A 12621-nucleotide genomic window follows, 5' to 3' on the forward strand; every position below is an offset into this window, starting at 1 on the left:
AACCGTTCCCAAACTTGTTCCTTTAGCTTTTGTACCGGATCGCCATATACAAATGTTAGAAAAACTTTTTGCCCGAGTGCCACGGCTTCCACATCAATCACTCTGTTACTAGAATATAGCACCTTAATTTGATGCTCATTATTGTAAAAAAGAGCTAGATCACCACTTGTTCCTATAGGACCCACTGTCACTAGATTATCAAATCCAAAATGAGTTTGAAATCCTTGCACAAACTCATAGTCCTTTTTTGTTTCGGAGAGAAATAAAATATCCGGTTTATGTTTTTGCTAAATCTCTCTTAGATAACTAATAGTCCATTTACTTCCAACACCTGCAATTCCAACTTAGAACTCGCATTAAAAATATTTTTTGAAAGGCTCACCAGAGCTTTGTAATACGGGTATGAAGAAACCCTTTAAAAACCAGCGAGACATCTCTTGTGATCTCACTCTACTGCCATGATCATTATCCCATATTTCCTTGAAGTCCCATAATATTAGTCTAAAAGTTCGAGATCCTTGGTCCGGAAAAGAGATTCGCTGATCTCGACCCTGATGCCTTAACATATTTATTGAAATCTTTATTTATTGAAATATTTATTGAAATATTTTAAATTTATATAAAATATTATTTATATTTTTAACCCCGATAATAAGAATTTACGGATCGACCACTAATCAAACTTGTAATCTTTACATTTTAAATAATACAAATCAAGCTCGACAATATTTCTTCATAAATATATTTTTTTCTTTTATATAAATCAATACAATAAGTTATTATAATCTCTATTATGTGTTTTAGCTCAGATAGGCCACTATTAAAAGTGAACGAGGAGTGGATATCCCAAATTTTATATGTAGTTGTAATCTCTTTCATTTTCTCAGGAACATTTTTTATAATTTATATTTATTCTGTAAAAATAAAATTGAATATAAGTATACTTTTATCATATGCCATAGTTATATTGAGTCACAACATTATTTTTTTACTATTTCTACTCATCCGAAGCATAGAGACGCTACACAACAAAATAACTCTTACAAAGCTCTTTTATATCCATTGTTCATTGTGCAGTCCATTCACTGTGGAGAGAACAAAATAAGTGGAGGCTTTCGAGTGACGAATGTGCACCATGCGACAAAATAACTTTTTCTTAAACTTTTATTCTGAGTATTTTTTTTATGGTGGTGGAACTAGGGTTTCCAGCGGTTTCGCCTGTGGTTCTAGGGTTCTCCACCCACCGAATCTGCTATACAATACGGATTAAGTATGTATCTGGTGCTGTTAGTGTGTTTCTTTGATCTTGGCGCGGATTGAATGGTTCTTGGGGCGTTAACCCCCATTAGAGATCTGCCGCCTTGGTGGCTCGTAGGCAGCATGGCTAGCGACGTTATAAAACGGTGGAAAGCAGCCGGAAACCTCATGTATTCATCGGGGTGGTGGTCTCGTCGCCAGATTAGGAGAGAAGATCTTGGTGATGGGGTTCCCACGCTCTGGATGGTGGTTCCCTTTAGTTTGGTTTCTCTCAGGCCTAGGTTCATCTGTCGACCGCTTGGAAGAAAAGAAATATGTTTGTCTTGGACCTGTGGAAGAGGCGACACTTGCGAAGACTGTGATGGTTAGGGTTAGAGTCGGATAATCGTAAACGACGTGTTGAGGCTGCGGGACACCTCTGTGGATGGCTTCTTTGACAGAAGCTGGTGATGGACCTTATGCTAGACCTAGACACTCGAGTCCCAACATATGGATTAGTTTGTTGTTTGTGTTCACCGGAGGGGGAAACCTTGTTTTACCTGTCTCGACCTTACACTCTGTGTATTTGTTTAGTACGTAGTTTATGTTGGTCTAGCTGATTCTACTTGTAATCTAGCTTTCCATTCTAGCTAACTCGCCGGATTATGTACATTTTCCGATTTGTAAATTGTCGCTGTTATTAATGAAATTAATGTTTCAATAATGCTACAAATAGTATAAATGATTATAGAAATGACCATCAGAAAAATGGAGTCTTAGTTACAAATAAACACAAGTGCACTCTCTAGAGCAAGAGAAAAGAAGGCTGACTGATTCTCTTTTTATTTTGGTTTGGTACAAAAAATTTAATTTTAACACAATCAAAAACTTGGAAACATGTTGCACTTGATGTACATATAGATTTTCTGAGTAAACTTAACTTTCATTCAAAAATGAAAATATAAAATAAAATCCAAAATATTTCTCGGGACTATAAAAAATAATGAAAAAAGATTTAAACCATGAACTTTTAAATTTAGTTGAAATAAAATATCATTTTTCATGAATAAAAAAACATTCAACTTTTACTGAGAAACTATTTTAATAATGAATTTTCGTTGACCATATTATTTTAGTCATATTGATAATATGCCTAAAATATTTTTTAAAATTGATGATTTTTTGGCAAAAATTTATATGATATGACTAAAATGATATGGTCGAAGAAAATTTATGATTAAAATGGCTTATCAATTTTATTTGTTGGTTTACCAAAAATTAGTGTTTTATTTTAACCGGAAAGAAAGAAAGTTGATGATTAAATGATATTTTTCCCCAAAATCAAAATATTGTTTCCAAGGCCGTTTAAAAAGCCCATTGAAACAACATACACGAAAGCCTTAAAAAAGACGAACTCGCAACTTTACTCTTTAACCCCAAGCGTAAAGATGCGGTCACTACTCTTGCCGCCGGCGAGCTCTCCCGGCGTATCCGCCGTTGCGCTGCGGCCAGGTTTCCAACAACGCCTCTCAACCCGCCACCTGCCATTGTTCAATCCACTCGGCTTGGCTCCAACCCAGCTTATCTCGCCGAAGAGGAGATCGACCATATCTTCTTACCAGTCTCCGTCCTCTCTACCCGTCTACGGTTTCCAAATTCGAGGATCTAAACCTAGTTTCACGGTGGCTTTTTCCTCTCCCACGTCTCCTGCTTCAGTTTCGGCTGATAATGAAGTCGACAAGGCGAAACTCGCTCAGGTTCTTTTTTTTTGACACAGTTTTGCCTGAATTGAGTAGAAATCATATAATCATATTCTCACAGGTTGCAAAGAGACTAGAGAAGACTTCAAGGTACTTCAAGAGGCTTGGGAGTATTGGTTTCTGGGGGCAGCTTGTGTCAACTGTTGTGGCTGCTGTCATTCTATCCTTTTCCATTGTTGTAACTGGGAAACCCACTTCACCTGCTACTTTCTACGCTACCGCAACTGGCATCGCTGCTGCTTTTGTCTCTGTCTTCTGGTCCTTTGGTTATATTCGCCTCTCTGACAGGCTCCGTCGAACTGCCGCTGACCCTGCCAAGGTTAACTCTCCTCCTTGTTTTTAAAAGTTGGCTCCTTTAGCAGTAGCTGTTGAATCATTGGTAACCATCTGATAATAAAGTTGGTTTACTCAGGTCTCTTAATTGATGTTGCTGCTTTAAGACTCCTTTTACTCAGATTCATAGTTTGGTCTCTCGGATGGGACAAAACCGATTTTTTTTTTTTTAATAAAGACTTTGTATTGGTTCAGGCCCCGCCTCGTGCAGATGTTGTGAAAGGGTTGAGAAGTGGGATTATGGTAAATCTTCTTGGAATGGGAGCTGCAATTCTCGGGATGCAAGCAACGGTTGGGTTTTTAGTTGCAAAGGCTTTGACAACCTCAGCAAACCCTTTCTACCAAGGAGTCTCTCAAGGATACAGTCCCGTTCTTGCTCTTGATGTCTTCCTCGTTCAGGTTAATGCTCTACTATGTCTTGCAAGACTTTTGATGGCCTTTAAGTTCAGTGTTTTTACTTGGAGTGCCATTTTGTGCAGGCATCGGCGAACACCTTGCTTTCTCATTTTCTAGGCCTTGTTTGTTCCTTAGAGCTGTTGCGATCCGTGACAGTACCCAACTCCGAATCCGCCTTCGTTCCTAAAGTTGCATGAGTTTCTGCCTTTTGTAGGCCTTAGCTCTTGTATTCATAAACGTTTACCTGCAGAGACTTGTTTTCTTTTATAAATGAGAACCAACTGTTGTAGACTCAACCGCTTTATTACTGCCTAAGAACATGCTTCTTTGCCAGCAAGAATGGTTGCAAGATTTAAATGTATATTTCTCAAGGCCAGTCAATCAATCTTCTCCAATAAGAATTTGAGATCAAAATGCAAGGCTAATCAATCAATTCTTCTCCAATTGAGATAACAAATACAATGCTCAAAACAAAAACATTCCCAGTTCCAAGTTGGAAAACAAAACAGAGCACTTTGTCAATGGAGTGAGCTATAAAGAGGTGAGTGATACGGCCGACTACGTTAAGTTCCTTCTAAATACCACGAGTTATTCGAATTGCAAGAGTGATTGATTAACTGATTTCCTCTATCCGTTGCACATTTCCTATGTATGTCTATGTCTTTAGTATTTTATACTTAATGCAGTACATGATGTAAATAACAAGAAGCCATTAGTCACAAAAAAGTGGAACTTCATATTCAGAAAGCTTCCCAACTGCTCAAGAAGACGAAAATATCTAATTATCTGATAATAATTTACTTAGAATTGTACTTATCAAAGTTAACAGAATTGTAAGAAATCTGCTGGACCACTATTGCAGTTGCTTAGGTACCTCAATTACATTAGCACAAGTAACTTTTTGAAGGAAAATTTGGACGCATGACTATAGTACAATTAGAATTGAGACGGTAACTATAGTGAACGGAGTGCTACGATATTCTGTATATAATATATATAATGACAAAAATTACCCTTTTATTTCTGTTCATTCCCACTCTCACTTGATCTTTGTTTTTTTTCTTTTATTCATTGATTATTTACAAGTTTTGTGAAACCCAGTGAGCACGTTACATGACGTATAATTATCATATCCACCAAGTGTTTGATTTTTTTTTTCATATCTTTGTTTGGGTTTACAATTTTGCTACTATCCAATATATATGGATTAAGAAGCAGAGGATGCGTAGAACTAGTGGAGAAGATGAACAGTATACACTTCGTCGAACTATACTATTTGATAAACATAGAATAGTACACCACGATGTGTATTGTTACATCATCTCTCTGTCTTGTCTTCCAGGAATGTCGCCAATCATTGTTTCCTCACTTATTCCCACCGTTTCTTCTTCTTCTCCAATTCTTGTGGGTATTTTTTCTCCTACTTCATCAACTACGACTACACCTCCATCATCCCTTTGCTAATGGTGTATTCTCTTGCACTGCACGACTCTACTATTTAATGATTATAGTATAGTATGTCTCATCTTCTTCTCTACTTCTTATAGTGTTTTTTTACTAATCCCTCAAATTTATTGACAATGCCATTATTTTCTTCACAAATCGGAAATCCTCCTCCTTTAGGTTTAGGGTTTGGGTTTAGGGTAATTGGTTTGGATATATGGTTTGGGTTTAGGGTTTGGATTTAGGGTTTAGGGTTTATGGTTTGGGTTTAGGCTTAGGGTTTGGATTTAGGGTATATGGTTTGGGTTTAGGGTTTAGGGTTTGGGTTTAGAGTTATGTAGAAGATGAACTGTATACAATTCGTCGAACTATACTATTTGATAAACATAGAATAGTACACAAAAATGTGTACTATTACATCATCTCTATGTCTTGTCTTCGAGCAATGTCGCCAATCATTGTTTCATCACCTATTCTCAGCGTCTCTTCTTTTTCTCTAATTATTGCGGGTAATTTTTTCTCCTACTTCATCACCTCCATCATCCCTTTGCTAATGGTGTATCCTCCTCCTTTGTGTTTAGGGTTTAGGGTTTATGGTTTAGAGTTTGGGTTTAGGGTTTAGAAACAAAAAGAAAAAAACAAATTATTTTTCATCAAACCCCAAAAACTAAAAACATTTTTTAAAAAAACTTAGATGAGTTTCCTCCCCCAATTTAAACCCATCTCGCAGATAAATAATTACACTCATTGCCACTCCCCTCTCGATCTCTCAAAAAAAAAGCTTCCATTTTTCTTCTCCCTCTCTGTGGCTAGGTTATTTTCTGCTTACTGGGTTTTGTTTCTCTCTTACTAAGTGGAGTGAATAGGGTCTCCTCGAGCTCCATTTCCTCTTTGAGAAAGCTCTTGTCTTTCCTTCTAAAAGCAAAAAAAAAGTTCACTTTTTTCCCTCTTTCTGTTCCCACTTTCAAGCGGAGACAAGTAGTGTTGTAATTAACTTATATGGTTTGGATACATGGTTGGGTTTAGGATTTGGGTTTAGGGTATCTAGTTTGGGTTTATGGTATATGGTTTGGATATATGGTTTGGGTTTAGGGTTTGAGTTTAGGGTATATGGTTTGGGTTTATGATTTAGGGTTTTGGTTTAGAGCTAGTGTAGAAGATGAACTGTATACACTTCGTCGAACTATTCTATTTGATAAACATAGAATAGAACACAACGATGTGTACTGTTACATCATCTCTATGTCTTGTCTTCCAGCAATGTCGTCAATCATTGTTTCATCACCTATTTTCACTGTCTCTACTTTTTCTCCAATTTTTGTGGGTATTTTTTCTCCTAATTCATCACCTCCATCATCCCTTTGCTAATGGTGTATCCTCTTACACTGGATGACTCTACTATTTAATGATTGTAGTATAGTATGTCTCATATTCTCCTCTACTTCTTATGGTGGTTTTTTATTAATCCCTCAAATTTATTGACAATGCCACTAGCTTCTTCATAAATCGGAAATTCTCCTTCTTTGGGTTTATGGTTTATGGTTTATGGTTTATGGTTTTGGTTTATGGTTTTGGTTTAGAGTATATGGTTTGGGTTTAGGGTTTTAGAGTTTAGGGTTTAGGGTATATGGTTGGGTTTAGGGTTTAAGGTATGTGGATTTGTATTTGTTTGTTTAAGTAACATTGTTATGTATTATATTAATGTGTTTCATTCTATTGTAAAATCGAATAATAGAAATAAGTGTAAATTAATCAAATATATAATCTTTTTAATGATATTGGTATCGATTTGTTTTCTATACTATTTTTAAAATAGTATAGTATTGTATAGTTAGTTAATTGTGCACAATGCGTCAAACAAACGGTCACGCGCGTAGAATGAGATTCTTGTCTATTTTTGTGGTAAACAGACACATTTCCCCATAAAAATCATACATGGTTATTTTCTTGATTTTTCTTCTTGTTATGAATATAGAGCAAATTGATCTTTTTTAAAAAATAAATACACAAGTTCACTAAAGAGGTTTACTGCGACATGAATAGTGATAATAATTTGTGTTAAAACATATTATTTCTAAATGATTTTTTTTCATCAAATTCTAAATGAAAATTTAATTTGTATTTAATTTTAGATTTTAACTTTATCAGTTAGAAAATATCAAATAATTATATGTAACTGTTTTTATCTATTTGATTTGAAAATTTTAATTTAAGCTTTCAGATGTAGTTAAATTTTATTATAATTTTAATTTAATAAAATTGTTTATATAATATTATATATATGATTGTGTTTGTTTTAATATGTATATATTTAGAGGTATAAATTGTAATACATTTTAAATTTTTGTTTACCTTAGTTAAGACATATTAAAGTAATAAATTTAGTTACTAATTAACCTAAAAATGCAGATTATAGAATTATATATATATATATATATATATATATTTCTGCTTTATCTTCTGTATGAATATATTTAAATATTTAAAATTCTAGTATTTTAATTTTAATGAAAATTAATTGTACTGATAAAAACAATCAATTAATTAACTCAATGAATCAATTGACAATCGCTCAACAAACATAACTTATATTGATTTTACACAAATAAATTTAATAATTTAGATTTTTTTTTAGTTATTGTCACATTGATTAATAAAATTAAATAATAATTTAAAAATTAATATCAATAAAAATTTAAATTTCATTAATGTTATCTTGAGAATTTGAGATCACAAAAGACGACATAATGATGTAAGGACAAGACTTAGGTTCACCCCCTATGGTGAACCTTTAAATTCACCACTCCCCTTAAAACTAATCAAAATGCAATGTAGATAATTAAATAAAAAATATTAAATTATTAAAAAAATAGTTAAAAAGAAAAATAAAGTCAATTTTAATGATGAAACTAGACCCTAAACCCTAAATCATAAATTCTAAAACCCAAATATATACCCTAAACCCAAATTTTATACCCTAAATCCAAACCATATACCCTAAACTCAAATTCTAAACCTTAAATCCAAACTCTATACTCTAAATCGATCATATATCCTATACCCTAAACCCAAATCATATATCCTAAACCCAAATCCTATACTCTAAACTCAAACCGTATACCTTAAACCTAAATTCTACACCTTAAACCCAAACCCTAAACTTAAGAATTTGGATTTAGGATTTACGATTTGGGTTTAGAGTATAAGATTTGGGTTTAGGGTATATAGTTTGGGTTTAGAGTATATGGTTTGGATTTAGGGTATAGGATTTGGGTTTAGGATATAGGATATAGGATGGGTTTAGGGTATAGCGTTTGGATTTAGGGTTTAGGATTTGGGTTTTGGATATATGGTTTGGGTTTAGGGTATAGGATTTGGGTTTAGGGTATAGGTTTTTGTTTATTATTTAAATTTAGGGTTTAGTGTTTAGTTAACGTCATAAACATTATTTCTTTTTTAAACTATTTTTAAATAATTTAATATTTTTTGTTTAATTATCTACATGGCATTTTGATTGATTTTAATGAGAGTGGTGAATTTAAAGCTTCACCATAGGGAATGAACCTAAGTCTTGTCCATGATGTAATCAATCAATCTCTCCAATTGAGAATTTGAGATCAAAAATTGCATGGCTGATCAATCAATTCTTCTCCAATTGAGATTACAAATACAATGCTCAAAACAAAAACATTCCCAGTTTCAAGGGGGGAAAAACAAAACAGAGCACTTTGTCAATGGAGTGAGCTACAAAAAGGTGAGTGATACGGCGGACTACGTTAAGTTCCTTCCAAATACCATGAGTGGTTCTGATACCATCTGATACATCTTAAATTAGGAGGATCATTCAACCGGACTGAAAGGGATATATGATATCGCCAAGATGCATTGTGCACAAGGGAGAAATAGATGGATCGAAGGGCCGCACAACAATGGCGGAAGGCTGTTGATATTCTCAACTCTAATCGTTGCTAGATATGACACACTAGTCCAACAAAGAGGAGGTTGTTTATTTGGATATTACGCACCAAAAATAAAGAAGTGTTCTTGACAAAGAACAAGAAAATAAACTCACAAAATAAGAAAAAAAAATTGATCGATCATTTAACTAGAAAGTTTACATATTTATAATAGAATAAGTCAAAAAAACACTTAAAGAATTGTGGAAATTAGTAATTACACATCTAGGAAATACAAAGATTGACTGAAAATAATAAAAGTGACTTAAAGACTCTTCGGTTCATGCGGACTGGTCAAGGAGACCGTTCGCCTACTGTTTAGGTTCATTCGAACCAATTGGGTCCATGGCGGTAAGAATCAGGACGTGTGCTGGATGATCTGTACGGTCCGCCGGGTGTCTTTCACGAACGAACTGAGCTTTTGTGTGAGACAAGTCTTCAGATAGACTAAGGATCATTGCCTTAGAGAAATGTCCGAGTGAGAAGTCCAGTATGTGATCGAATACTGAAGCAAGGACGTCAGTGTGGTCATAAGGACACGCGGTACGAACCAAAAAGGCCAAAAGGGAGAAGCTTCAGTCTTCTTCGGATTCTTCTCGTCCCAAGTGGATTCTGGTTAGACTATCAGTCTTAGTTTGTCGAATTGGTCGGGAAAGAACTCCTATGGATCGGTCAATTCCATCGTCAGATCGTGGTTCATGCCTTAGCTTCATTCCAGACGTCTGTGGATCGATGCGGTAGACAGCATGGTCGGTATGGTCCGATGGGTGAACCTTAGTTGGTTCGAATTGTGCACCATCCTGGTCTGAATCTGTATTCTGAGGCGCATCAGTTAAGTCTTCCGCAACCTTTACACTTGAGTTCATCAAACCCATCGACCATTCAGCATCAGTTTGTGCTAGTAGCCTACGGATTCATCACCATCATCTCTATTAATCCGACCCTCAAATGAATCATGGGACACAACCTGACCAAGGTTGCATCACATTTGTATTTATGCTTTCTGTGTAGTAATTGTTTTTCAGGTTTTTATGTGAGAATATACATGTTTTGTACGGTGCTCTCTGGCTTCTTACGCAGTGCAGTACCTTGCAATTTGCATGTTAATTTTTTTTTTTTTGTATTTTTGTTTTGTGACAATGATTTGCAATGATTTGCTCTGATTGTTTTCTATATTTTTTTTTGTAATTATTTTCGTAATTCTTTAGTTTTATGCGTATCCGTCACCGTGTCACTTTCAGGCATTAACGTCAAACCTAAAGCAAAATACGGATCAAACTTTAAACACTTTTTTTTTTGGTCACTGGAAAACTTTAAACACACCTTTTCTAACCAGAAACAGCCCCATATTCCAATTAGAGTCACCAATAATTCCCGAAGTTACACATAGTCATGAACTTGTTAATCCACAGTGTTCCTATAAAGAGAATCAAGTGAAGCGTTGACTAAAGTAACAAAACCACATTACACTTCTGTGAGTCTCAACGCCTCTATTCATCTTTATACTCTAAAGCTTCTTACGTCGTCCTTTTTATTATTTCTTTTGAAAAACGCTTGTTACGTCGTTCTGTTGCACCTTTACTCGGTCATAAAAGAGTATCACTCTGGTGTGTTCTGTACAAAGAAATAAATAGGCAACTGGTCAGCAGAGATCATGCAATATTTCCGTACCATTGAAGTCTACCTAATCTACATAACATCTAAGCATATATTCTTGATGTGTTAACGAGAGAAGTTTCAAAACTATCAACTCCTCTTTTAAATTGAATTCACAAAAGAAGAAACTTCATTAACGAGAGAAGTTTCAAAACTCTCGACCTATTGAAAATCGCAATTGCAGCTGAAATGCAACAATGTATGAAAAGGGATAATAGAATGCTTTACCTATTGCATCTTCTTGATCTTGCTAGTGGGCTTAGCAATAAGCTTCTGTAGTAATCTTTCGTCAATCTTCCTGTACTGTGTTAGAATCATCCGATGTGTGACAGATAGCTTCTCATCAATGTGGTGCTGGTACCTCTCGTACAGAATGGGAATCAACATACAGAGAACAATACCTGTCCAAACAAAAGTTTAACTGAGAAAAAGACCAACTCTTCCCTGTCTGACACAGAAGGCTTACGAACAATGCAAACAAGACTACTTCTACTCACCAAGATAGAGTATTGTGAAGAAGTTTAAGAAACTGCCAACAAGAGAGATAGCCCACAAGACAAGACTAACCTGCCACAGCAAATAACAAATCAAAAGAAAGCTATATGTAAAGCGAAAGGAGGATCACGAAAGATAGTTATCTGACCCGAAAGAGAAGTGTGGCGTTTCTGTTGACGTAAATATCACGAGCAATAGAGAGAAGAGTATTGATGAAGAGGCGTAGAGGATCAGCAACCATAAGAAGAGATGCTTCAGTGATTTCAAGATTAGGAAGTTCAGGCATAGGCCTAATCCACAAGTAAGATAAAACTTTCAGATTCAGAAAGTAATAAAAGAGGAATAAGATTAGATTTAACAACCTATTGAAGAGAATGGCGGATTTGGCCCAGAGGAAGAGTATAACGACGACAAGTAGCTGAATGTTAGCGACCAAGGGCAAGAAACTGTATCCACATTTCTCGAAGAGGAACCAAAGCAACGTCGCTGATCCGAGCACAAGCATCCCTCCGCGTTTGTTCTTCCACATAATCAAATCGGCCACTGCGTAAATCATTGGACAAAGAAGGTCCGATCACAAGAAAATAAAAAAAAATCAATTGAGATCGAAATTAGGATTGAAGCGGAGGGAGAACCTGAGGCATTGCCGATAGATTGAAGAAGATCCATGGAAGGAGGAGAAATTGCAGCGATCTCACCAATAACAGAATCTGAGAGACCTCTTTTTTTTTTCTTTCGAAACTGTGTTATTTGTTCTTCGCACATCGTTTTAATGTAATCCCTTTTTTTATTGTTTACTTTTAAAATATACTAGATTTTGATCCGCGCTTTGGAAGCGCGGAATATTTTTCGATTAAAAATTTCACTAATAATTTAACAAATATTTTGGTAATTTTTAAAGAGTGTGTATTTAAAATATTTTTGCATTTAAATCAGTGTTTTTAAATTCAACCCGATTGTGATTATACCGGTTAATCCGGAGATCTGACAATTCAATTTAGGTTTTTAAAATATACATATTAAAAAAATCACTAAAACCCGAGACTAACCGATTGAACTGATGGATGACCGATATGTAATCTAATTGGATTTAAATTGTAATAGTTTCATAATTTGTAATCTTATAATCCAAATTTTAAAGTTCATTATTTTGCAATTTTTGAAATTATAACGTTTCTACAAAATTTTAAAGAAAAAATGATATATATAAAATAACTAAGATTAATTATTGTATTGTTTGGAAACATTGATAGTAGTATAAAAATATATTATTTGGAAACATTGATAGTAGTATAAAGAAATAAGTATATTGTTTGGAAACATGGATAGTAGTATAAAGAAATGAA

At 34.7% G+C, this 12621-nt stretch overlaps 2 protein-coding genes across 2 annotated transcripts; one reads left to right on the forward strand and one right to left on the reverse strand.

Annotated features, from left to right (window-relative positions):
• Positions 1-2626: 2626 nt before the first annotated feature.
• LOC108806158 (protein TIC 21, chloroplastic) lies at positions 2627-4126 on the forward strand. The gene is made up of 4 exons (XM_018578195.2): positions 2627-2993; positions 3058-3315; positions 3525-3728; positions 3809-4126. Exons 1-4 carry the CDS (start codon positions 2685-2687, stop codon positions 3920-3922), a joined length of 885 nt encoding a protein of 294 aa, XP_018433697.1. The 5' UTR covers positions 2627-2684; the 3' UTR covers positions 3923-4126.
• A 6269-nt stretch (positions 4127-10395) lies between these two features.
• On the reverse strand, positions 10396-12080 carry LOC108809065 (reticulon-like protein B10). The gene is made up of 6 exons (XM_018581190.2): positions 11911-12080; positions 11638-11818; positions 11424-11565; positions 11278-11347; positions 11009-11181; positions 10396-10738 (listed from the first exon to the last, which is right to left on the reverse strand). The coding sequence occupies exons 1-5, from the start codon at positions 12038-12040 to the stop codon at positions 11009-11011; spliced, it is 696 nt and encodes a 231-aa protein (XP_018436692.2). The 5' UTR covers positions 12041-12080; the 3' UTR covers positions 10396-10738.
• Between the last annotated feature and the right edge of the window lie 541 nt (positions 12081-12621).

The sequence above is a fragment of the Raphanus sativus genome, chromosome 6, assembly GCF_000801105.2.
Source record: "Raphanus sativus cultivar WK10039 chromosome 6, ASM80110v3, whole genome shotgun sequence".
Classification (NCBI taxonomy): Eukaryota; Viridiplantae; Streptophyta; class Magnoliopsida; order Brassicales; family Brassicaceae; genus Raphanus; species Raphanus sativus.